Genomic DNA, 26,337 nt, shown 5'->3' on the forward strand with positions numbered 1-26,337 from the left:
TGTTCTTTGGTGTCTTCCTTGCCAGACCTGTCGGAAATACAGAAGATGTGGATAGCAAGGTGATTTAGAAATGCGAAATTCTTTTTAATTGCCCATTTTGAATAAGGACCAAGGATCGTTATTTGGTTATGCATTGCCTGGAAGCTTGTTTTAATAATGAGCTCTGAGAATTTTTTAAAAAATATTTTTATTAGCTGTTGATGAACCTATATTTATTTATCTATATGTGGTGCTGAGAATTTAACCCAGGGCCTCAGACGTGTTAGGCAAGTGCTCTACCACTGAGCCACAACCCCAGCCCCACCTCTGAGGATTTCTAAGATGAGGACTATGCAGAAGGTGTGTGTGTGTGGTGGGGGGATGGAGTTCGCTTAAGTAGTTCATCTGTAAATGTCGGACTGAAAGAGCTGTCCAGAGCTTGAATTGCCTAGTTTGGTTCAGCATTGGACACACCAGTTGGACACTGGCACATTTTACTTTATTCTTTTTCAGCATTGAGGATTAACCTAGTAACCTTATCCCCTGTTTTAGTTTTCTTTAGTTTTTTTAATTACAGTGCTGGGAATTAAACCCAGAAACATTCTACCTCTGAGCTGCATTCCTAGCTCTTTTTATTTTACTTTTGAGACAGGGTCTTGCTAAATTGTCCAGGTTGGCCTTGAACTTGGAATCCTCTTGCCTCAGCCTCCTTTGAAGCTGGGATTATGATCACACACCTCCAGGTAGTTTTTCCCTCTTTAATAAAGGAAAGAATAGCTAGGAAAGATGGTACACATCTGATCTGGCAACTTGGGAGGACAAGGAAGGAGGATCACAGGTTGAAACCAGCCTCAACAATTGACTCTCAGCAACTTAGACCTATCTCAAAAAAATTTTAAAAAGGAACTGGGGGTGTAGTTCAGTGGTAGAGGTAATGGATTCAGTCCCCAGTACCAAAAAGACAAAAAAAAAACCAGGGTATTGCTTGTGTATCACACGGGTTGAGTTGAACGTGTAATTTAGGCACTTATGTATTTGCTTAAACTTTTTCTTTTTTTGTGGTACTGAACCCAGGGATTTGGGCCTGCTAGGCAAGAGTTCTGCTGCCGAGCCACCCCCAGCCCTGCTTACACTTCTTGAAAGTGGTCCGTTTCCTCAGCTTTTTTTAACGTGTCGTGGTTTTGAGTACCTTCAGGTTCTTTCTGACTCCCCATACAGGATGCAGCTTGACGGGGTTATTGGTAAACCACAGTGCCTGGAACTCTGGGCTGTGACCAGGGTACTGTATTCTGGATATGCATTTCTGTTAATGCAGTTGGGAACAAAATTGGAATTTGGGAAGCCCCATCACAACACTGAGTCATTAAACTTTTAGTCTACCGGGGTCCCGGGTCTTAGTGGTATTGACAGGGACCACTATAGTGAAATGATTGAGGGTTGATGGCAAACACTTGCAAATATTTTAAATTAGAAATTATTCCACAGTTTCTGGCATAGTAATTGCCTGTGTGTGTGTGTGTGTACTGGTAATCGAACTCGGGCACTTGACCACTGAACCGCATCCCCAGCCTTATTTTGTATTTTATTTAGAGACAGGGTCTCACTGAGTTGCTTAGCACCTGGCTTTTGCTGAGGCTGGCTTTGAACTCGTGATTCTCCTGCCTCAGCCTCCCAAGCCCCCGTGCTATGCCACACGCCTGGTTAGTAATCGCCTTTCATCATACAGTTAGGTGTACCAAATTCTTGGTTTACATAAAGACCAGGGCTGTGGAATGTAGCTCAGCGGTAAAGGGCTTGCCTAGCACGTGCCATGCGGGGGCCTGCGTTTGATCCCCCAGCACCACACACACCATGCAGAGGCCTGCGTTTGATCCCCCAGCACCACACACACACAATGCAGAGAAATCCATTTACCAACAGTTCAGTGTCAGTGGTGTGAGTGCAGCTTCCTGCCCTGGAGAGTCCTGTTGCTTGGATCATGTGATAGGCCACCCTTGCCCAAAGCAACAGAACCGTTTTAGACTAGAACCTCCAGATCCATGAATCGAGATACACCTTTTCTCTAAGTGTGTATCTTAAGTGTAAGGAAAAGAGGCAAAAGTCAGGTAGGCAAAACATCTAAGGGGTAGGTAATGTCCCTGGGTTCAATCCCCAATACTGCAAGAAAAAACTTGTCCTCTCTCTATGTTCTTGTAGTTCATACAGCTGCAACATTTAAAGCGTTTTTAGTGCTTCATCATGACTTTACATTTCATTGCCTTTAATTGTATTTTTAAGGAGATAGTTAAAATCCATTACGATATTAAATGATTACTGAATTTCTTCATGAGCATTAGTTTTGTCAGATCATAGATCTCCATTTCTTTGGTGTCCCTTACTGGTGCTTTATTAGTTCCTTCAGGAGGTATTGCTCATGAGCCTTCTGTTCTTGCATTATTGTGTGTGCATTTGCCCCCTCTCCTGGCCTCTACAGGTGCTCTTTGACAGGGACAGACAAGCTAGCCATCTTGGAAGGACCACTTGGTAACAACCCGAACAGGCAGAGCTTGTGAATTCTCTGCTTGACTGAGCCACTAACTTCGCTCTGATGTTGGGTGGTGCTGCTGGTTGCTCCCCTGCCCAGTGGGCTCACTCGCTGGCTGGGCTTTGCCTTGAGGCAGTGAGTATGGGGATGGCTTCAGGTCAGGATAGGTGCCCTGGCTGGACATCTTGCTGTTGGGATCTGCAGTTGGGCCGGGCTGCCAGCTGGACTCCAAGGTTAGGTTGAATCGTTTCTTTGGCTGAGCAGGGCCAGAGGCTATGCTCCTTAGAACTGCAGTCCACGATTGCCTCCGGTGGAGCCCTGGTGTGGGCTTTTGACTGACTGAATGGCAGTTTGACCTCCTGGGTTAAGCTGGCCTCGCCTCATACTTCTTTGAAATATTTGGTGGCAGAAGTCTCCCTGCCTGGGTGGCTCAGCTTTCTGGCTGAGTGAAGCTGCTGCTTAACTTCCTGGATCCAGGTGGTCCATCCCCTTTACTTTCTTTTGAAATGCACAGGAGTGGGCACCTCTTTGCCTGGGTCACTGGAGTGGGCTCTGAGGTGAGGCAAGGACAGGAGCAGTCTTCACCCTCAGGCTGGGTTGAAATTCCCATTGTGCTTCTGAAGGTCACCATGGCCTGTGAGGTTCCCAGTACCTCCAGCCCGGCTCCACAGCTGGCGGGAGCTGGTGGTCACCTTGCCCGCTGCCTCTTCCTTTCCCACCTGACCCTGGTGGTCTCATCATGCCATTTCCTCTAGTATTTCCTAGTGAGGGGGACTGGAGTGGGCTTCTTGGGAGGCATCTCAGAACGCAGGGACACTGCATGACCGGCTCTGCTCCTTTTTCTCCTGTGGAAACCATGGCCCAAGGAAATCTGTCTGGTGGTGTGCTGATGATACCGGTCTTGAAAGTCAGGATCAGTTCCCTTAAACACCCGAGAAATGCCAAGGCAAGAGCAGAAAGTACCAGGGCAGAGAGAGGGAAAGAGATGGTGACCGAGGGAGTGGGGGTGTTTTGCCCCTTTATAGATTTTAGGTTTCCTTTCTTCTCATGTCCACGTGATCAAAAGGCAGGGAGGGCTCCAGGGGGTGATTGCTTGTGTTGGAAAGTGCACTCCTCCTCCCCTGGAGGCTCTTAGCAACCAGTGGATGGGGAAGTGCTATCTACCCATTTCCTTTTCTTTGATAATCAGCTACCTGTCCTGTCCTGGTCTCTCTGACTTGAGGGACAGGAGCTCTGGAGTAGTCAGCTGAAGGCTGTTGCCCTGACCCTTCCGACTGGATTTCATCCTGTTCTGCAGGCCCTACGAATGTCTCAGGCATGTTTACATGTATTGGGGTTTTCAAAAGAATGTTCTGGACTATTGCTGCTTGAACCTTCTGAGAGATGATGGGGAGCCTGAGACATTTCAACACCTTGCTGATGTTCTGCTTTCTTAGGTTTTTATTAGCTATACTTTATTGAGTCCTCTGGCTTTATATTAAACTTAAGAAATAATGGAATTTTTGCTGTCAATGTCAAGATCCTCTATTGTTCTAGAGACATTAGACAAAAGCAATAAAATGAGAACTGAGAGGTACAAATGAATAGTAGGAAAAGGAAAGATTTTTTTTTAAATAGGTGATTAATTATCTCCCTAGAAAATCCAAGACAAACACCTAAATATTACAACCAATAAAGTTCTATAAAACAGCAAGAAACAATGGCAACGCCGAAAACAGCTTCCCCTCAGTAGCCAGTTTTCTCCCACAGCACAGTAGCATCCAAGTCCAAGCCTCACCATGTTTACTTGTTTTTGTTTGTTTGTTTAGAGCTTTATAGTTACGCATAGCAGTTGGGATTTTTTACTTGGTTCTTGAAGCTTCTAACAGGACTCCTTATTTTCATGCTTTGGCCCTTTACCTTCTCTCCACAGACAGAGGCATACTTCAAGTGTATTTAGATTCCTGCACTTAGAGCCATTCAGTGGCCCCCATACGCCTGTGTGTAAATCTAACAAAACATGTACAAGATCTATATGAGAAATACTACAAAACTGATGAACGGGATCAAAGATCTAAATACATGGAGATTCCATGCACATGGATAGGAAGACACAAGGTAAAGATGTCAGTTCTTACCCAAGTTGATAGGCTCAACACAATTCCAGTCAATATCCCGAGTAAGTCATCTTCTTGATATTGACCAGCTGATTCCAGAGATTATATGGCGAGGTGTAAAGCCCATGGCAGTCAACACAGTATCGAAGGAGAGAGTCAGAGGACTGACTGCAATCATCACGATGATGTGGTGTTAGTGCAAGAGACACAGACGAGAACAGAATGAGCGGGCCCGAAACAGCCCACATACACATAGCCCACCGTTCTTTAACAAAGGAGCAAACCAATCAATGGAGAAGGAGTAGACTTTTCAACAAATGGTGCTGGAACTAGACATTGATATAAAAAAGAAGACGCAGAAACGTAGAGTTTACAAAAATTAACTTAGAATGAACCAGATCCTTTTATATAAATGTAAAATACACAACTATAATAACTCTATATGATAACATCATAGAAAATCATAGGTGACCTTGGATTTGGTGATGACATTTTAGATACAGCATCAAAAGTATTTATCCATGAAAAAATTGAACTTTATTAAAAATAAAAACTTCCTCTTTACAAAAGATGCTGTCAAGAAATACCAGCCAGGCTTAAGAGAAAAAAATTGCAAAAGATGTATCTGATAACTATTTCCCAAAATATAGAGAGAAATTGAACAGAAAATGAACAACCCAATTTAAAAAATGGCCAAAAGATCTGAACAGACACTTCATCCAAGAAGATATATAGATGGCATGAAAGCATGTGCACAGATGCTCCACAAAATGTCCTTAGGGTATTGCAAATTAAGATAACAATGGAACACCACTGTATACCTATTAGAATTACCAAAATCTAGAATACCAACACCACCAAATGCTGTCAAGGATGTGGAACAACAGGAACACTCACTCATGGCTAGTGGAAATGCAGAATGTCACAGTCATTGACATTGGAAGACAGTTTAACAGTTTATTACAAAACTAAACATACTCTCTCATGCTCTGTGGTATTTCTCCCAATGAGCTGAAAAAGGATGGCCACACAAAAATATACACTTAAGTATTTACAGCAGCTTTATTCAAAATTGCCCAAATTTGGAAGCAACCAAGATATCCTCCAGTAGGTGAATAGATAAACTATGGTACATTTGTTCAATGAAATATTATTCAGTGATAAGCAGAAATAAGCCTGCAAGCTAAGAAAAACCACAGAGCAAATTTATATGCATATTGCCAAGTGAAAGAAGCTGATCTGAAAAAGGTAACATAATATATGATTCCAGTGGTATGACATTCTGGAAATGGAATGATTACTAGAGACAATAAATAGATCAGTAATTGCTAGGAATTTGGGGGGAGTTGGGTAGAACATGGGAGTGAATGGGTAGAACATGGGAGTTTTTAGGGCAGTAAGCTATTCTGCATGATGCTGTAATGGTGGATACATATCATTATACATTTTGTCAAGACTTAAGAACATACAACACAAAGAGCAAACTCTAATGTAAATATGGATTTCAATTATTGTATAAATACTGGCCCATCAGCTGTAATGTACCACAGTGACACAGGTGTTCCTAGGGCATATTGGAGACAGGAGGAGGAGGAGGGGATACATGGGCACTCCCTTATACTCTCTGATAAATATTTCTATAAATAAAACTGCCCCCCAAAAGGTTACTAATAAAAACAACATTTAGGTCTCAGGGTATAAGTTTAAAAATGTAAAAAAAAAAGAAAAACTCTAGTTAACCATATTTATTTGAAATATCTATTCAGAGTTTAAGTTTCTTAGAAACACAATTTTTATTAGCATTGGGACATTAAAATTGTACAAATACACATAACCTTTACCAACAGTATGTTGCCCTTTAGATTTTCAGCATGTGAAACCTGAACATCTGAATCTTCTATACAAAAATATCATTATTTTATAATAAGCCTTTGAATAATGCCCACAAGATTATACCAGTTACATTAACATTTGTTACAAAGCCATAAAATACATAAAAATATCAGCAGCTGATAACATTATTTTTAGAAAGGATACAGTACTAATGTCCACTCCGTAAGTGGCAGGTTTAAATAGAGTAGCCCCCCTAAGTTCAAAAAGTCTGTATTAAATACCAGTTTGAGAATAAAACTAAGGGAAAAGGTCGTACTAAGTGACACCACTGCTATGGCAACTGAATGCATCTGCTCTGTCCAGTGAATGTGAAGGTCAAAGCTGAGTCAGTGGCTTGCAGCCACAAAAGCTGGCTTTGGGGACCAGCTGGCACACTTCATCTTTGCCTGTGTTAGGAACATGGAAACAAAGTATTCTGCAAGTCAGATGAACAAGCATCAAACAGTTTCAAAAACTCTCTTGATGACGAGAGAACTTCGACGTGTTCAATGTGAAGTCATTAAGCCACTGGGTCCGACACGCCACGAACTCGCAGCCCTTGTGTTGGTCAAGTTTGAACCATGGACTTTTTGTCCATTACAATCTGGTGGCATAGTTTTGACATTTTCTATGTTAAATGTAAATTTACTTCTAAGGAAGACATACTGCTCAAGATTGGAATTGCTGTTGAGCTCATAGTGTCGAAGTAGAAAAAAAAAAAAAAAGAAAAGATAATTACAGTCCTTCTGCCATTGCCGAAGTGGGAGAGCAGAGCAAGAGCCAAGTAAGACCCAAAATGACAGCTCACAGCAGTCGGCCTCACTGCTAGGAGAAAACAAAATAAAAAACCTCAGCTGAATTTGCAAAGTGCTGAAATGTCAAATTGTTTAGGCCAAAACAACAAAGGAAAACCAACACTCAAAACACGTATTTTCTGCAGGCATCTTTTTTATAAAAGCTTCGTATTGTACTTACTGTCTATTAATTTGTAGATCAAATACTTGATACTTTGGCAAATAGTTTATTCAATACTTTGTAAAGTCCTACCCACATATCGGTATTGTGGGCAACGATGCTAAGAAAATGCATTTCGTTTCTAGGAAAGAAAATAGGAGATGATTCTTGCTCTTTGAAGTACCCATTATTGCATATTTCTTCCAGAACGCAGTAGAAATAGACATCTGTAGACATTTCCCAGGGTCGGGGACTTGTACATAACTCTGTGGAGCAGTGCTGCCGGTTCCCACCAGAGGGCCTACCGATGGCCTCCGTACTTGGCCACCCAATCTGTCCTCCCGTGCACTGAGGGTACTGGCTGTGCACGATTCAAGATATTTAGGGTTTTTGCTGTAGGATTGTAGGTAGGTCCTGAAAATGGCCCCCGGCCAGGTTTCGTGTTCCAGGTATATTCTGAAAGAAATCAGAATCAGAAATCAGCATTGTATTATCAAATTCAAAACAAGTCAGTTCATCTCACTTCATGGGAGAAATTCAAATTTATCTTTGAAGATTAATTCAGTTGTCGCTGAGATTTTTTCCCTAACTTTAAAAGCAAAAATTGTAGTAGTATGTTGGCACCAATTAGAATTTTCAGTAGCTTAAGAGCTAATGTTTCTGATTTATTCTGATGCTGCTCTATTTCCAACAGTTCACATTAAGACAGGCAACACTGAGTAAGAAGAGAGGTCCCTGGTTCAGTCAGTGAGCAAAATCCACAGTGCTCTGACTTTGAAACACCACACTAAATAATATTCAAATATGGTATCACTACAGAAAATATATTTGGAATTGTGGATCCTATAAAACCGTGGCTTCATGGAAGTATTCAGACAGGGTCCTAAAATAGAATTATTTTTAAAAACGAAAGTATGATTTCTAAAATTAAGAAACTTTGGTTTTCTTTTTTGAGGGGTGGGGTGGGGGTATCAGGGTTTCTCTCCGTTGCCCAAGCTGGCTCCAAATTCAAGATCCTCCTGCCTTAACTTGCCAAGTATTTGGGATTATTGGTGTGCACCACTGTGCCTGGCAAAAAACTTCATTTTTTTAACTTGGAAAATTATGGGTGATAACACAACCCTCTTAAATGGTGACCTTTTCCTAGGATCCCAAACCTTTAATCACAAGTTCTGTTTTATTTATACATTTGAATGCTTAAAGATTTGCTATTTCCACAATCCCAGAGTTCTGGGGACTCGAACCTGGGCCTCCAGCATGAGAGGCAGGCACTCTACGAGATGGGCTATATGGCCTGCACTTGAATGCTTAAAGATTTGCAAAAAATTTCAAATTTGCTAAATACTTGTCATCTCAACAATTGATAAAGTAAAATTGCTCGAATAAATGACAAAGCAACAAGTCATTTTTGCAGAGAACTCCAGTGTCTTTAGTTCTTCTCTTACCCCTTCCTTACTTCAAATTGAGGAGCCAGTTTCATAGGCATTCTACCTGAGGGATGTTCCGTCTTTCCATTTGGGATTGAATCTTTTCACGCTGACTAGCAACTGCCATTCTGGGAGTAAACTGAAATGAATCTAGGCATTTGGTACCCCTAACAGAGATATAGCATACCTCCTGGCATGGTGTCCCGTTTCTCTTACACTGCACTGTAACACTGGGGAGCAGGAGCAGAGCGTGTGAGAACATGGTCTCCTGTGGCTCTAACTTCAGCTTACGTTGAACTAAGCGTTTGTGCAGAATGCCCTGGACCAAATGCCACCCTGCCTGCTGTGCAGCTTGGCTGGGACAGAGAGGCCAAGAGCTCTCCACTGGATTGTCTGGCAGGTCATTTCATCCCACTCTCACTAAGCCTACATTTCTCAAAGTCATTGAGAAGCTAGCTAAAAAAGGCAGGGAAATATGTAAGGCGTCATGTTTTCCAAGAAAAGCCCTTTAGTTGTAACCAGTGGAACATAAAAAGCATCAATCAGTTAAGTGATCAAACTCACCTATGAGGGCCACAGGTCAAAATGGCGCCAGGGGCAGAGTAGAGAGGGTACAAGGAATTGGGAGCAGAGGGAAAGGGAGAGATGATAAGCCCACCTGGTTCAGGGAGGGGGAAAGGGAACATGGTCTTAAGCTGATGGGGGAGAGGTTCCTGGGTAAGAAGTGAGGGCTTTGAGAAGGAGCTGAAAGAGAAGCTTTTTTCTAGGTCTCGACAGGCTACAAGTCCTAAATGCATTTAAATCAAACTGTGTTCAGGCCAAATTTTTTTTAAAAATTTCTCAGAAAAAGAAAGCATTTTGCCGAGAAACTGGAAGTATTGAGATTTAGGATTGCTTTTTCATGAAATTACAAGGTTTTAGGATTCAAGCACCCTTGAAGAACCTAGTAGCTGACATCAGAGCCCAGATACCACAGCGGGGCCAGAAATGCCTTGAAGCCTTAGCTGGACCACAGCCTGCATGTCCCCGCTTCCCAGGAGCAGGCAGCCGGCCCCGTAGCGTGGGCTGGATGTGTATTATAAAAATCAGTTGTCCTTCCAAGGACATTTAACTTTTTGTAGAAAATGCTAATGAGAAGGCTGCAAAGAGTTTTATCAATGCCACTGATATAAAGCAGATATGAAATTTCGGTAAGGTGGAGACCATGGTGAAGCCGTCATAACAGAGCCCTGGGAGGGCTGGATAAGACAGTGTCCATCGCGTGCTGGGCAGGGCCTGGGCGTCCACTGGTGCCTGCATGTGCAAGAACCACTCCTCACCCTTCTCGTCGTTACTTTGAAAGCAGGGGATGAGGAGGAGGGATTAATTTGATTTTTCTTCTCAAAACTGGAGGGTGAGGGGCTGGGGCTGTAGCTCAGTGGCAGAGCATTTGCTTAGCATGTTGTGAGGCACTGGGTTCGATCCTTAGCATTGCATAAAAATAAAAGTATTCTGTTCATCTACAACAAAAATTAAAAAACAACTTGAGGGTGAGGAAGAAAAGCAAAAAGGGAGACTATGAGAGGAGAGAAAAAAGTCGAGTAAATATGGTAATGACCTGGTTTTATTTTCTTGTGGGTAACTGTCACCCAAATGGGCAGACTGGAAGACACATCTCTTACAGAACAGTGTTTTCCTAAGATTTGCATGGGCCACTTGAGAGTGATTAATATTTACTTCCTTTTCTTTTTTTTACCTTTCCTCCTATCACCGTCTGTAGGAAAATATGATAAGCAGAGTAAATGAAGAGATGAAAAGTTATGAGAAAGTATTTACTTTAAAAGATGAAAACAGGAATATGCATGCTAATCTGAGAATTAATTAATACATAAAGGCCTTCAATATCTTATAAAAATGTTTTTTAAAAGACCCACTCAATTTCTAAGAGCAGGTGTCCCAATAACAAAATACTGCAAAGTATGATTTTTTTGCTTTTATATTAAAAATTGCTGCTAAGTCATGGTGAATGACTCATTGAAAGGCTGACTTAAATTATTTGAGGTGTTCTAAGAATGACTGCTGTATATAAAATGTTTACTTATATAGATAGGTTTTGTTTCAGCAGAGATAATGGAACAATTTTTTTATAGATAAAACAACCAAGTACTATTTAAGACTTCACTATGGTAAGAAATTAAAAGTTACAATTATTCAAAATTTTTTCACATTTCGAGCAGCAACAGTATGAACTTTAAAGACTGGAAATTTGAATCCATAGGTTCAATATGTGATCCTGGTTGGGAGAGGCCTTTGGGGTCAAGTTGTAAATGAAAGGACAACTGGATACCTTTACGCAACTTCTGATCATCTGTTTTCATGCTTATTTTAGGTGCTTCCTTAAGGATATCTATTTTAGATTAAAATAATTTAGAGAACATTCATAGTCAGATCTGGGAGGCTCAGGCACAGACTCATCACCCCCGATTTCAAGCATGAACCCCTGCACGTGCTGTCACAAGGCTCTGCCACTGGAGAGCGTGACATTGGAGGAGGGAGGAACAAACTCTCCCTCGCCGGACTCTGCTGCACACGAGCGCGAGGTGGGAAGGCTCTGCCACTGTGGACTCGGTCCTCTGAGGGAGCTGCAGAGACGCACGCTGACCCCCAAGGCAAGCGTGTGCACTGATGGGCAAGCCTTTGCTCTCGGCCAGGCGCCGGGAGGAAAGTGCTGACACTGGCCTCCACTTACATCTTGGCCCGTGGCCAGGCACACCCTTTGGAAGTGGACAAGGCCACTTTTCCCTTGTCTTTCTTTCTTTTTGCACGTATGGGTGGTACTAAGAATTTAACCCCTGGCACTACCTCTGAGTTGCATACCCAGACCTGTTTTTTATTTTATATTGAGACAAGGTCTTGCTAAGTTGCAGAGGCTGGCCTCCGATTTGCAGTCCCCCTCCCTCAGCTTCCCAAGACTCTGGAATTACAGGTGACAAACCGAGTTTCTGTGCTGGCTCCACTAGCTCTGTGACCTCTTTCCTCATCTGTAAAGAGAGAGTCACACCCTCAGGTGGCTGTAAGGACTAAATGATAATTCCACAGAGCCTTTTGTGCCTGGGAGACAGTAACCACTTAATTAGAGGCAGCTCTTCTTTTAATCATTAGACCCTCAAACCATATTTGTAGAAGAAAAACAGAACATTTTGATCAAACCATGTACAACTGTGTTAGTCAGGTGAGACTGGTTTAAAAGTCTTCACTCAGAAAAAGTGACTGTATAAACCTTTAAAAGCTCTCCTCTGCTCAGAAATCTCAAAACCATATCTGAGGGGCTGGGGATATAGCTCAGTTGGTAAAGTGCTTGCCTTACAAGCACAGGGCCCTGGGTTCGATCCCCAGCACCAAAAAAAAAAAAAAAAAAAACCACATCTGAGTCCCTCTTACCTGAGGCTGTCGCACCGAGAGGTGCTAAGTGGATCCTCTGGCCAGTTGACCCCACTTCTTTTTTGAGAAAGGAAGGAACAGATCCTGATTGATTGTAAGTGGAGTAACTTCCAAGATTTCCTAGTGGTGTATCACAAAGTTTCAGAGTCAGAGGGTGAATATTTTAGAGTGCCAAAGAATAGCTTTGACTGCTACCCCCATTACTGCTAACTGTTATTTTCTGAGCACCTACTATGTTCCAGGCACTGTGCTGCACTTGCCAGAGACTCATTCAGTCCCTAGAACAACCCTGTTGGATGTGTGGTATGCATACTGTGTGGTTCTGCGGTGCTGAGACTTGCCTAGGTTCCCACAGTTAGTAAGGGACTGAGCTAGACGCCGGACTCCAGGCCAGGGTTTGTTCAGTCCACCCAAACACACCAGGCGATTCTATAATGCTACTTCTTACCCAGGGCTGCACTTCCTGCCAGGGAGCCTTGTCCCCGAGATGTTCTCTCCCTGTTTTCATTTTGTAAGGCTGTTAGAAGTGGACTTAGGCCCATAAGGTTGTGGTAGGGACTGAATAAGATGCATGCAGGGCGTTCAGCACAGAATCTGGCATTCAGCGTCAGCTCTCGTCATCGTCACCGTCATCACCATGGACCTTTCTTCTCACCTCTGGCACATATTTTCCATCACTGTCTTTTACTTTTGAAAGGGCAGTTCTGAGCCATGATGGACACATTGATTGTTCTCATTCTCAACACTGAACACTTCCTAAGTCCTTACTGTGTGACAAAAGTTCTGTGCAAAGTTATGTCATAATGCATAAGGAAATAGGCTTTCCTCCATTTTATGGATGGGGAAACTGGCTTAAATCACCTGTCCAAAACCACAAAAGCGAGTGAGTGACGAAAGAGGGACGAGTCAGACACTAGAAGCCACTAGAAGCCATGCAGGAGCAGTTATGCAATACGGTGGCTCTGGTGGCAGAAAGAAGCTGCTGAGGAAAATAATGAGCAGAAAGTTAAGTCTTCTTAAATCATTTTGGCTTATTATTTGAAGTCCTGTGAGCGGCAGAGTTTTGGGTTGGAGTTAGTGGTTGGCATTATTAAAAACAGTGACCTCAAATCCCTGTGAAATCCACCATCTCCATTAACCTGACTGAAATGGTTGCTAATTGCCCAAGAAATGAATGTCAGAATTTTTAAAAATATTCTAGGAATATTGATCACAAGATTAGAAAATATTCTTTTAATTATTTTCAATAGAATTATTTACTTGATTCCTATAAATTGCCATAATTAATTTAAGAAGACAAGCATAGAATTTTTTCAGAGTGAATTAGTCTTAAAATCCCAACTACTGAAGGAAGATGTTCTGGATGACATGAAATGCTTCTCTTTCTCCCAGTCCTGACCTGACTACTGAATGCTGGTCACCTTCCTGTCGTGATGGGATCAGGGGTGAAGGATAAGGAGGAAACTAGATGAGACAGTCAAAGAACAAGCCCAGAAATTACCTTGTGGCTCCTCTAATTTTTCAGGAAAACTTTCATTGCATGATAGTTTTTCAATTGGCTTAATTATGCTTTCTTCTGAAGAGAAGGCAGGTGGAAGAAAAGAATGAAGAGTAAGGCAAATGTTACAGGAAAAGCAGGGGAAAATGAATTAGATGATTAATGAAAAGATCAGAATGAACCCCTGAAATGAGAAGACGTTCCCATCTGTTGTTACAGCTTTCATTTGAAGCCAGCTGTATATTTCCCTGAAACTCAGCTGTCGTTTGAACTGACTTGTGTAAATGGTTATTTTTGTATACCTGAGGAAAAAATAAGTTAATTACAGGTCTGCAGTGTAAGACACCTCAGCTTTATTAGATGGGTGAGTCTTTTAAAGAGTCTGAAAACTTATACAGTCCAGGTGTGTCGATGTCAACTCAGAACACCTTGCTAGACTGCTCACTCATGAAAACTGCAGTCATCAAATCTGTTTAGTCCAATGCCACCCACATTTTGAAGAACTCTGTACCTCTTCACACACTTTTAAGTTGATACACAGAGTTTTTCATCATAAGTTTAACAACTGAAAAGGATGTTCTTTTTCTTCCTTTTTAAAAATGTTTATTTTTGAGACAGGATCTCACTAAGTTGCCCAAGCTGACCTTGAATTCTCAATTCTCCTGCCTCAGCCTCCCAAAAGCTAGCATTAAAGGCATGAACCACCATGCCCAGTTTGCAAAGGATGTTACTGCTGGCATATTATGATTATAAACATTTACATAAAATTAGTACATTTCTACTTTAACTATGACCAATGGAATCTAAAGACCATAGTGATTTTATGCCCACATTATTGGATGTAAAAATTACATGAGCAAGTTCCTTTTTCACATTTGAAAATTTCACCTTAATTTCCCTTTCCCTGTAAAATTATATTTTCACTCATACTTCAGCTTCCAGATTTTATGCAAATATAATTTTAGTTTTATGTTTTTAAGTTGATCACTCAAAAATACATATAAACTAAAATATATATATATGTATATATAAAAACTTTAAATTTTCTAAAAAAATTTCTGTAACCATATTAAAATACTTTTGGGGCTGGGGAATAATAATTCAATGGTAGAGCACCTGCCTAGCATATGCAAGGCCCTGGGCTCCTCCAGCACCAGAAAAAAAATGTCTGAATTAGGTTAGTTATCATTACAATGATTCATTGTATATAATAAATAAGATGAGTATTAGAAATTTTGATTACTAAATATGAAAAATTTTCTTAGAAACATCTCTTAATGAGAAAGATGAGACTTTTTTCAAATAGCTTTTGTTTCAACAAAGGAGTATTTGTTGTTGGGACCACATGGGCTCCAGTATCAGTGCTACTTCTCTCTCTCTCTCTCTCTCTCTCTCTCTCAGTTATGGAGATAGAAGCACTGAGAAACATTTAACTCAAATAAATAGCTGGGAATGAAGGGTGTTTTGTGACAGCTTTGCCAATATATTCTTTGTACTCTCTTCAAATTTATAGACCAAGAATCAGACAGAGTGAGCTCATAAAAACAATTTAACTGTCAACTAACAACCCAACTAGATCCTCCTTCAATTTTTAGAAAGCTCAGAACTAGAAACCCCCTGCCATTAAAAAGGATTGGCTTCACAGGTGTACTGGGATACTTACTTTCTCAACTCTGACCTCAACACATCAAAGTGTTCCTTTGATTGGCACCCCAGATATTTTACATTTGGGGGAAACAGGAAGCACACATCTTAACCAGTCAGAAGTCTTTTCTCTTGTAAAGCAGAATTCAGAGACATCCCACCACTAAGGCAGATCCATATAGGAAAGGACCTGATGGAAGATGAGGATCTGGCAATGATTCCCTGGACACTCTGTGCTCAACAGCTCATAAGCTTTGGATATCCCTCCTACAGCCACAGCCCGCTCCATTGAAAGAAGGTAGGTGCAGTGTATTTAAAAGCAATCATCTGTAGAAGGCAAACCATGTGCATTTTCATTTTAAATGTATTATTGCATTACCTGCATTACTCCTTTTGAAAGCATATTCGGCCCCAATGGGTCCCAAAGACTTAGGAAATAGCTGATTATTCCAAGCATATGGGTTTATATTCTTTCCACTAGCTACGAAGGACACATTCTTGGGATTCACACCTTAGAAGAACAAAGCAGTCATTTCAAAGATTAGCATGTGATCATAAACTTGAAGGAAAAATATGTATGTTTAAACAAAGACTAAACGACAGAACAGAGAAATTTAGGTTCACATGTAGCAAATACTTGCTCTCAGTGAATCCTAACATGATACTCAGCCTTGGCATAAACCTGAGCACAGGTGATAGCACAAGTAATAATGAACATTTGACCTTCTTGCTGAATAGCTTATAAAAATTGAGGAGGCATAAAATTTTTTCTTCAAAACCACGACAGTTCTATGTCACTTGCTTCTGTACACTCTGGGCAGACCCTGGGGGCGGGGAAGGTGAGCTGGAGCTCAGGGCAAGCCAGGGAGCAGACATGAATAGACCCAGCCAGGCGCTGCCAGGTGCACGGGATGTCCTCAGACCCACCGTTCATCACCTGCAGGCGGGAAGCAGATGTTGGAAATGTCCTCTGAAAAGAGGGCAATTTACATTAGCCACGAATTTCTGAAATCTGTGAAATATCAAGACAGCCCTGGGTTTTGGTACTAGAAGTCAAAGGGGATTGGTTGTTTAAACCTGTTTTTAAGAGACGTGAGAAGGGAGTTTGCTTGCTCCTGATGGGAAATTCAGTTTAGTGGCGCTCCTGAGACACTGAAAGACCTCAGGCGGCCACGCCCTCAGGTGCCCATGGTGTATCACCAGCCAGTGTAGATATGGCTCTGAGGACTCCAGTGTTTAGGAAGCCATGACTTTCTGGGCAGTACGGGCTTTAACTTTTCACAAATGGAGTTCCTTAGGAAGTTTCACGTTTATGAGATATATAATAATATTGTTTTGAAACCACAAATGCTGAGCCTCAAAAGCCACCCAAGGAAGCACTCACAGTGGCTAAATCATGTCCCTTTCTTTTAGGATACAACACTTGTGGATTCTGGCTTCTAATAAAACACCTACAAACAACTATAATAGCAAATTACCGAATAAGTAAGATGCAGTAGGTACCAATTACTCATTAAAAAACCTTTACTCAAAAACAAAGCCCAAGGTTGGGGGAAAATATAAAATCTCTTTAAGTGAACCCAGTGTACATAAATATAGTTCAAAAAAGAATGGGTCCTGAATATTTATTTTGTTAATCCAGTTAAACCTTGTTAACATCGCTAAATAGGTTTTTTAAAAACGTAAATACTATTTTCTTACTATTGAAGAAAATTGGTTTACTTAAGATAAAGATTACAATTTCATTGGAAATAGATATATCCTAGAATTGCAAATTATTAGTGTATTAGCTTTTTTTGGACACCTATATTCCAAACAAGAGGCAGCAGACATTAATATAATTTGATATTACAATGATACATACCACGTGATGATCATCTGTTGCTTCTAAGGAGATTTTACAGTCAGCAAATATTTACTGAGCACCTACCACATGCTGGGTGGTGCATGTCACATTAGAGAAAAGGCTGTGAACAAAAGAGACTAGTTTCTACTCTTAAGGCTTTTACAACCTAATGAGGGAGACGTTTACAGTTATGATTAAGTAAGGAGTTAGTGCGTGCACAGTGTGAGAAGGATCTGGGGTCAGGGAGATAAATTCGGGGAGCAACTAAGTCTTTTAAAAAAAGAGAGTTTAAGCTGAACTGTGAATCACAACTAGCGGGTGGAGAGGCACATTCTTGGGAAAGGCGGCAGGTTGGGCTGAGGTCTTGAGGTGGGAGAGAACTCAGAGTGTAGCCTGGGCACAGCAAAGATGGGGTGGTACTGCAGGAGCTGGAGAGGGGAGTAGGGGCAGGTCGGCAGACTGTGTCATGTTACAAAACTTAAATGGAGTAGGAGAGGCAAACAGAAATGCCACAGGACCCTGAGTAAAAAAGGCGGGAGGGAGGGAGGTGAGTGATGTGCAGGGAGAGACAAGGACCCACCAACCAGGGGTTCAAAAGTGCTATGGGGCACACTGCTCTGCTGGCTGGCAGTGTGGCATAAATTCCCAAGGCCTGGTTCTAGGAGCAGAGGGCGGCACCAGAGGGCGCTGCTGAGACTCGTCACCATGCCGTTGCAGTCCCTTTGCAACTCCTTGTGATGAAGTGCCTAAGGCTGACAGGTGAACTGAGGGGTGACTGCCGTCCCATTGAACGTAACAGAAAACAGTCTCAAAGCCTTGCTCCAAGTACACAGCTGGTCAGGAGGAGGCCAATAACTATGATGCCCCTGGCTCTTTCCCTGAAGGCCAGGGTCACAGACCTGCCAGTCCTGTGGTATAATATCATGCTGTCCTGTAACCATACGATACATTTCTGGAGCTTCCATAGTCCTCAAGGTTGATGCTTTACACTTGGCTTTAGGTAAAAAAGAGGGTCCACAATGATATTCTTATTCCTGAAGACATTCAATTGTAAAATTGACTGTGGATTAAAAATGCCAAGGATTGTTTCTTTTTTTTTTATTTTTATTTTTTATTTTTTTTCAAGGATTGTTTCTTATCTGGGTTTATATTTTGGATGGTTGCCGGTGCTCAGTAGGTGTCTGTCCAAGTGACTGAACTGAGCCCAATTCTAGTTTGTAACCTCATCCACCTTTAGAGGGGCTGCTTTCAAGGTCAAGGCAAAGAATGCCAGCAGGGTAACAGTAAAGCTCAAGCTTAGATTTCAAACAATTCTTTGTAATTTTGAGGAAAGTTTTTAAGTGCAATTGCAGCCATACTTCTGACCCCAAGTAATTTATGAGATATTTCTAGTTAAAAAAGAAATGATCATACAGGTCCTAGATACCTGGAATACATTCTGAAAATCACATTAGGAAGATTAGAGGATAAGGGTCCACTTATCCTTTGCCAACAACTTACAGCAGTCATTGCTCCCACCAGAGGGCTCCCTTCAATAAGTGAGAAATGATTTATACATTTTGGTCAGTGAAACTATCTTTTTTTAAACAGAGAAGAGTATATTTCCATGCAACTCTGCTCTGTCACTGCCTTTGCAGGCTGAGTAGAACGCTCATGATTTCAACACCAAACTTTACAAATCTGCTGGTTCCTAGAGATTAGAGTGCAAGTATTTCTTTTTTTGGCTTTTTTTTCTTTCCACATTTTATTGGTGCATTATAGTTGTACATGTTGAGATTTATTGTTACTTATTCATACATGCATGCAATATAACAATATAATTTGGTCAGGATCACTCCCTATCATTCCCCTTCCCCCTGGTCCCTTTCCTCTATTTTGCTGATCTCCCTTTGATTTTCAAGAGAGCCCAGCCCACCCACCATCTTTCTTTTCCTTTTTCCTCTCTAGCTTTCACATTTGAGAGAAAACATATAACCCTTGGCCTTTTGAGTTTGGCTTATTTCACTTAACATAATGGCCTCTAGTAACATCCATTTTCCTACAAGTGACATGATTTCATTTTTCTTTATGGCTGAATAAAACTCTCGTGTGTGTATACCACTTTTTCTTTATCCATAATTTGGCTATTGTGAATTGTAATGCAAGTATTTTTGCTCCTTTGGAAAGTGCACCCCAACCCTTGTGGCCTTCAGTCCAGCTATCTGCTCCTAAGGTCTTCCATCCCTCGCTCGGCCCCCTCCTCTCGCACATTTGCATTCCTCTGCAAGCCAGCGTCCCCCTCCACCTGCAGACCGGCTCTGGGTCTCCCTGTTGACACCCCTGCACCCCATGCTAGGTTCACTTCTAATGCCACCAGAAGTTGTCTACAGTCTCCAGTCCTCATCTCTCGCCTGCTTTCAACCCACGCTCCCAGCGGCATCTCCCTCCACCCTCCCTCCTAACCTCGTCCAGCTGGGCTGCAGCGGGCCATCCTCAAGGCGAGAATGCCAGCAACCTGGCAGGCTTAGGCTTCAAACAGTTCTTCGTACTTTTGAGTCTACTTTCCAGATTGAAGGTAACTCAAGGTCATCGGGGACCCCTCCACTGTCAAGTTTAATTAGATATTTCTATCCCTTCTTGTCCAGCTGCTCAGCAGTAAACTGCTCTTTCTGGTGAATTTCACCTTTTTGGCCTCTGGAAACCACCTTCTCTGGCTTTCCAACCCTCATCTGGCTGGCTGCTTTCTCCCTCCTCTGTCTCCCAGGAAAGTGCACTGTTCCCTCACAGTCTCTCCATGGGTGATCCTATCTAGTTCTGTGGATTCAGACTGCTTGCATGCTGGTGATTCCCAAATCTTTTTCCCTGGGACCTGGGACCCTCCTCAGAGTTCCAGGCTCTTCTATCCCACTACCCCCTCGACCCCTCCTTGGTGGAATGTTTCCCAAGCATCTCAACTGCAACTCCCTACAAATGGGAGGCACAGCCTCTTGCCCACCCAAACCTGCTCCTCCTGACTCTTGCCCATCTCAGCACCTGGCACCACCGTCCACCCAAGATTGAAGCTCCCAAGCTCCTTTCCTCTGATGGTCCACCAGCAGCCCATCAGCAAGTCCATTCTCACCCTTTAAGTCATCATTCTCTTTCTCAAGGTGACTGAGGAGCTTCCCGACCCACCTCCCTGCTGCCGGTCTCGTCCTCAGGTAATCTGTGCTTCACGCAGCAGGCAGTCATTTCAACACACAAATCAGGTGCCACTCACCTCCTGAAGTCCCCCCAAAGGCCTGCAGTGGACCAGGAAGAAACTACAGGTCCTTTCCCCTGCGCTCAAGGCTCACTTCCCCTCTGCCCTCACATCAGGTCCCCTCAGTTCAGGAAGCTCCAGACGCTAAACATTTTGTTCTCAGATAAACTGTCTGTCAGACGCCCCCTCCCCAGCCTGCTGTCACACTCAGGTCCCCCTCCCTGCCCTACCAGCACTTCTCACCACCTGTTCCTTCTCGTTTTCTTGCTGTCCCTGTAACTACGCTCCTGGAGAGAGGGAGGGCCTGGTCTGCCCCCATCAGCGCTGTGTACCCCATGCCTCGGGGAGGAGAGCCTGGCGCGCAGCAGGCACTTGGTGTGCATCACTGAGTAGTGGATAAGTGAGAGAATCGGGACTGAACGACGCTCATGCTACCCGCAGGGGCTGGAGCGGTGCCCTCTTCATGAAGAAGTGGAACCTGTCCTCCCAGGACCCGCTCGCCAACCACCTTTAGGGGGGCATTTCCACCACCGCAGCTCCCAGTGGGATGAGCCCGTCCCTCCTCTGTGCCCTCACTCACCACTGTGTCTACAGCGTACGGTTCGCACTTCTCTCCCTGCCTCCCTCCCTCTCTCTCTCTCTCACACACACACACACACACACACACACACACACACACACACAACACAAGATGGCGAGCTCTAAGAGAGAAGCGCTTACTCCTCCATCATTTGGGAATCCCTGGCACTACAGTAAATGCTACTTGAATGAGTGAGCGACACAATGTATGCAACGCAGGTATTTTTAAGAGGCACAGTTAAAAGGGATGGTCAACAAGTAAGAAAAGTGGTGAAAGTCAGGAAATGTCTCAGTCATCCAAGAGGCACTGCGGTAAAGCAGCTGACAGGTGGCATTCCCGGCTGGGTGGGGAATCTGCGGCCAGCCTCGCACAGCCTTGTGGGGAGCTCGCACAGGAGGCTCCTCCTGGGCCTTAGTCCTCTCCTCCAGAAAAATCTGGAATGAGAAACTAAGAGTAAAGCTATGCTGAGACCAGAGTGGGGTTCTAGAAGCTTCTGTGTAGTCTCTGACCCATGAGAGAACCCTGACTTTCTTGGACTCCACAGGAACCTAAGATGAAGCATCCTGAGCGATGGCTGCCATTTTTACAGTCTTACTGCAAAGACACGTGGGCAGATTCTCATCTCAACACAGAAGGACATGAAGATTTTCTACACAGGAAACTAGAGTGACTTCCAGAACTTTTTTCTCAGTTTCAAGAACCAAAACAGAAGGTCACAAATAGACCAGTCTTTCTCAAATTTTGACTTAATGAGAAGGAATAGGGATTTTAAGGTCAAGAATAGAGTTCCCAAAAAATGTTTCTAGTTCTTCAAAAGGAATCAAATAATGAATAAGAAAAACCCAACAAATACCATGTTTATATCTTATATTAGTAAAACATTTACTGCACAGTGAATTTTCTAATCCCCATCTCTAATTCACAAGAATCAGACTATTTTGACAAGACACTTGTAAACTCATTTATATATGCTACTAATGAGAGTTATGTAAATTTCTCCCATTTCTCTATCGAAATACACACTGCTTTCCTAATTTTATGACCCAGCTTTTTTCAGGTCTATTCCCACATCTTAGGCTGATGCCACAGAGCTTGAATAATTTGATTATTTACAGAACAAATGGTATTTAACCCACTTGGACCCCTCATACCGGGTTGTGAGGTTTGGGCACGCCTGGGGAGTCCTGCCCATCTCCTCACCTCTTTGCTACATCAGCGGCTTTCCCTCACGCCTCCGCACTGGAGTGCAGTCCTGAGGCCTCAGGTCACTCTCTAAGTTGACTGTAACTTTCACAATACCTGTGGCCCAACCTGTCCCCCACCATGCCTTCCACTGTGATCCTGTCCCTTTCTAAGCTGTGTGCTTGGTTTCATTTTTTTTTCCCTCTCCCAACTATTTTACTAACAACAGGAGTGGGTCCCAGTTGGATTCCTAGACCTGAAATGTAAATGGCTGCCCAAAAGATATACAGAAAAGTATGTTGTGAATCAACCCCTGGCTCACAATCCACTCGCAACTCTCTTCCTCATCTGCCTTCCCTTTCCCCTCCACTGACAAACTTCTGGGAAACAAAGGCTGTCACTCACTTCAGGAGCCTGAGAGGTGAAAGGAAAATCTTCTTCAGATGAAGTTAGTGGCCCCACTGTGTCTAGGAAGCTACAAGTGACTGTCCATAAAAACACAAAGATCGTCTCCTCCCCTCACTGGACACGATATATCTGTACAGATAATACAGTGTTGTCAAAAGTGATTCTCTTTTAGATGAAATCAAATTAAAAATTTTTTTCTCTTATATTTTAAGGACAATATCTACTTTAAGGCACACCATAAACTCCCCACTGTCTGACTAACTCTGCCCCCGCTGCTCCAGATTCATATGCCCACTTGTCTACCAGAGTCCCTACCTCCACTGTCTTGTCCTCGCCTAATCTTGCCTTTCTCAAAGTCACCACCCCGCACCCCACTGCCAAGTTAAGAACTCAGAAGCTGTCACCAGTTGCTTCCCTTTTGTGCCATCATCCACGCCGCCAGTCTATCAGCAGGTCCTACTGGTTTCACTACCCAAATACATCTGGCTTGTACCCACTATCATCTCTGCTTCCTCCACTCTGGAACGAGGTGTCACCCTCTCCCATCTGCACACTCTCCTTGCCTCACGAGCCTCTAGCATGCTCTACCCAGTGGCCAGAATGGCCTCCTAAAGACAGAGCATCAGGCCATTTAGGAAACGGCATACAAAATCTGCATTTTATAAAGAGTTGTAGCGGGGGTGCAGAGCTGCTTTATTACAAGGCAGCATTTACTAGGTGCAGAGTTTTGGTGGGAAGGGTGGTATCTGGGGAAAGTGTAATTCATCCTCTTCACTTTGGGGCTGTTCTGCATTTCTTGAGCAGACCACCCCTAGCAGCAGAGGCAGGAGGTCCAAAAGTCCTTGGTCACAGGTGCAGCGATCTAAGAGCCTGTGATACACTTTGTTTCCCTTTGTTCAGAGTCCAAGGCCCAGAGCCCCATCTGTCTGTATCCTAGTTAGCAATGAACATTTTATTTTCTCTACTCACCTGGAAGGTATCTGGATTGTTTCAAGTAGTACTGTTTAGCCACTGACGCAGCTGACAATTCAGAATCAGATTTTAGGGCAACAGTGGCAGGTAAGCTCTTGTTTTCCTCTGTCAGGAGGTTGGAGCCTGCGGGTACCGCCTCTGGGAACCTTGGAAGTCAACAGAAGGTCGCATTATAGTGCCAACATCAAGACGTTCCCCCCAACCCCCTGCACCTGATTTTAAACTAGCCAGAGCCACTCACTCAGATGGCTGCCCTCGGTCCTCTGGCTGATAGGAATGCTAATGACCGCCCGTCCTTTGTAGAGATTAGGCAGAACTGTTTCTGATACCAGACAGTATGCGACAGAAAGCTTTGTAACTGGGCAGCAACTTGCTTGTGTGTAACATGTATCTATATTTCCTGAAATTGCTGCACTTTCAAAATGTGGGACGCCAGTGAGTTTGAAAGGCAGGCAATAACAGCCATCTTCGTCCGTCTACTAAAATAATTTATAAGATGCTGAGGTTGATTTGGGCATGGTTTGGATGGGCTAGGAAAACTTCAGTGGGGAAAGAAGTGCTAGAAAAGCTCCCAGCTACCATTTCCAATTACCCTAGCGACATACAGACAACAGGTCTTGCATTTGCAGAGACGTGCATGTCCCCCAGGGGCACCTGCCAGCTGCTTGGTTGTGTCCACACTGAGACTGACTCTGCCCCTCAGCCCTTGCCACCCACAGCTCGGTTTCCAGCTTCCAGGCTTAGCTCTGCCTTGTTCCCAAGGCCATCTTGATCGCACAGCAGTGCACAAGGCAGCCGTCAGCCGCTACCTGAGGATGGACTGTCATCTGCTTTGCTACGCGGCACTCTGCTGTAAGGAGCCCTCAGGACTGACCTCTTCCTCCCTCACCTCCTGACTGGCTTCTTCTTTTGCTGGGGCCTGAATGTACTGCTCAGCCCCTGCCCCCACCTCCAAGCATCTCTGGCTGCCCTTAGAAATCCACGCTGCCACCCCTTGGCACTGGACACTGACTCGGTTGACCTTTGAACCTGGGCCACCCCCTCTGAGGGAGTGCTCGACACAGGTAGGGCACCGCACTGGAGGCAGCTTCACCAGTGCTGGCTTCTCTCCCTCTCCTCAGCCCACTCTGGAAAGTTCTCCTGTTCTCGAAACTGCTCAGTCTAAAGAGCACCTTGTCAGCATGGCCCGCCCGTAGGCAGGACTGTGGAGGCCCTGGAGTTGCCTCACGGTGGCGCACAGGGCACGCTCTTGTCTCGTGTTATAAGTCTTCGAAGGTCTTGTTTTTGCTGGGGTATATTTGATGGGTCGAGGACAGGCTAAATAGTGTTTAGACCTTTGTTTAGTACCAACTATATATTCAGTAAAAGTGAACTGAGTATGCATGTCTACAGTATAAAAAGAAATACAAATATCTTGCTTTTGTTCACTTTTAAAAAGATAACCGTTAAATAAAAGATTTGCACTTTCGTATTTGGTATTCTGTATTCTTGAAGTCCTGGCTGTCTGAGACTCTGAGCAGAGAAGAGCGAGGCTATTCCCTTCACCAAGTATTGGGGGTCCACTCTTTAAGAGGTAGTGTGGTATCACTGAGGGAATAACCTGGGTTTGAATTAAGCCCCATCTGATCTTTGGTAAGTTACTAAACCTATCTGAATATCAGGGTCCCCTTCTGCAGAGATTTTTAGTGGAGTAAAAAGATAATTTGAGTAACCAGGCACAGTGGTGAATGCCTGTAACCCCAGCAACAGGCGAGGCTGAGGCAAGAGGATTGCAAAGTCAAGGCCAGTCTCCACAACTTAGGAGACCTTGTCTCAAAATAAAACCTGAAAGGAGTTGGGGATGAGGCTCAATAATTGAGTGCCCCTGGGTTCAATCCCTAGCACCAAAAAAATTTTAAAACAGGAAGATTATGAGAAAAGTTTAGGGAAATGGTATCATATTATTAATAATAACCATACGCCTAAAGTTGTACAGGACCACTGAAAGGTACCAGAAAATAAAACTGTCGAAGAAATACCCACGTGAACATTTCATTGTCATACAGTTTTTATTGTACTAAAGAATTTCGAGAGAAAAGGAATCATTGATGTTGAGAAAATTAATTGTTCCCTTACTAGAATCAGACAGATTCTAGATCTTAGCTTATTAGATCTTGCTTCAGACCTTTACCACCCTCAAAGACATGGAAGAAGTTCAGCTGCAATTAAAATGAAGTGGGTTTAAAAGGTTTTCAAGTCATCTACATGCTACACCAATGGGCTTCAAACTCTTAGGCTCCCAGATACAACAAATTAAAAGAGAAAACTAAGTAAATCCCTGCATATTTTAGAATTGATATCTATTTATAGTATCTGATTTTCATCAAAAATGAAATAAATTTATGTCTTGTCTTTTGCCAGTAGCAGATAGAAAATTGTACATATAAGAAGGAGTTCACTGTGAGGGTGAACAGCAGTTAAAGTATTTCATTGTGTGACTTGATAAACTAAGCTTTTTCACCTCGGTTCACAACACATGCTCTGAATTGTCAAAAATTATGCAAAATTTTTATCTTTGGGTTTTGCAAAATCAGTCCTTTAGAACATTCTAGCATATTTAAAAGAACACTCAACACTAACCCCTCATGCTCCAGTGCTTTGAAAACACTAATTTTTGAAAATTTTTTTGAAAAAAAATTTTCTTTTTGAAAAATTTTGCATAATTTCTTTGGGGGG

General features: G+C 43.1%; 1 protein-coding gene and 1 long non-coding RNA gene across 4 annotated transcripts in view; one reads left to right on the forward strand and one right to left on the reverse strand.

Moving 5' to 3' along the window:
• Nucleotides 1-5,387: 5,387 nt before the first annotated feature.
• Mak (male germ cell associated kinase) overlaps nt 5,388-26,337 on the reverse strand; it is a 55,783-nt gene continuing 34,833 nt past the window's right edge. For 2 of the 3 annotated variants that reach the window (XM_047558413.1, XM_047558412.1), the window contains exons 11-14: nt 23,620-23,768; nt 15,794-15,925; nt 12,273-12,392; nt 5,389-7,881 (exon numbers count right to left, since the gene is read on the reverse strand). In XM_047558413.1, coding sequence (XP_047414369.1) covers nt 7,727-7,881; nt 12,273-12,392; nt 15,794-15,925; nt 23,620-23,768 — 556 coding nt within the window. In that variant the 3' untranslated portion in view covers nt 5,389-7,726. Of the gene's footprint in view, nt 7,882-12,272; nt 12,393-13,773; nt 13,849-15,793; nt 15,926-23,619; nt 23,769-26,337 lie in introns of all 3 variants that reach the window. The other variant, XM_047558414.1, reaches the window with a different exon arrangement.
• Nucleotides 14,925-25,089, forward strand: LOC124988707 (uncharacterized). Its single transcript, XR_007109475.1, has 2 exons — nt 14,925-15,712; nt 21,605-25,089. It is a non-coding gene; the product is annotated as an uncharacterized LOC124988707 (long non-coding RNA).

Source organism: Sciurus carolinensis, chromosome 7 (assembly GCF_902686445.1).
Source record: "Sciurus carolinensis chromosome 7, mSciCar1.2, whole genome shotgun sequence".
NCBI lineage: Eukaryota > Metazoa > Chordata > Mammalia > Rodentia > Sciuridae > Sciurus > Sciurus carolinensis.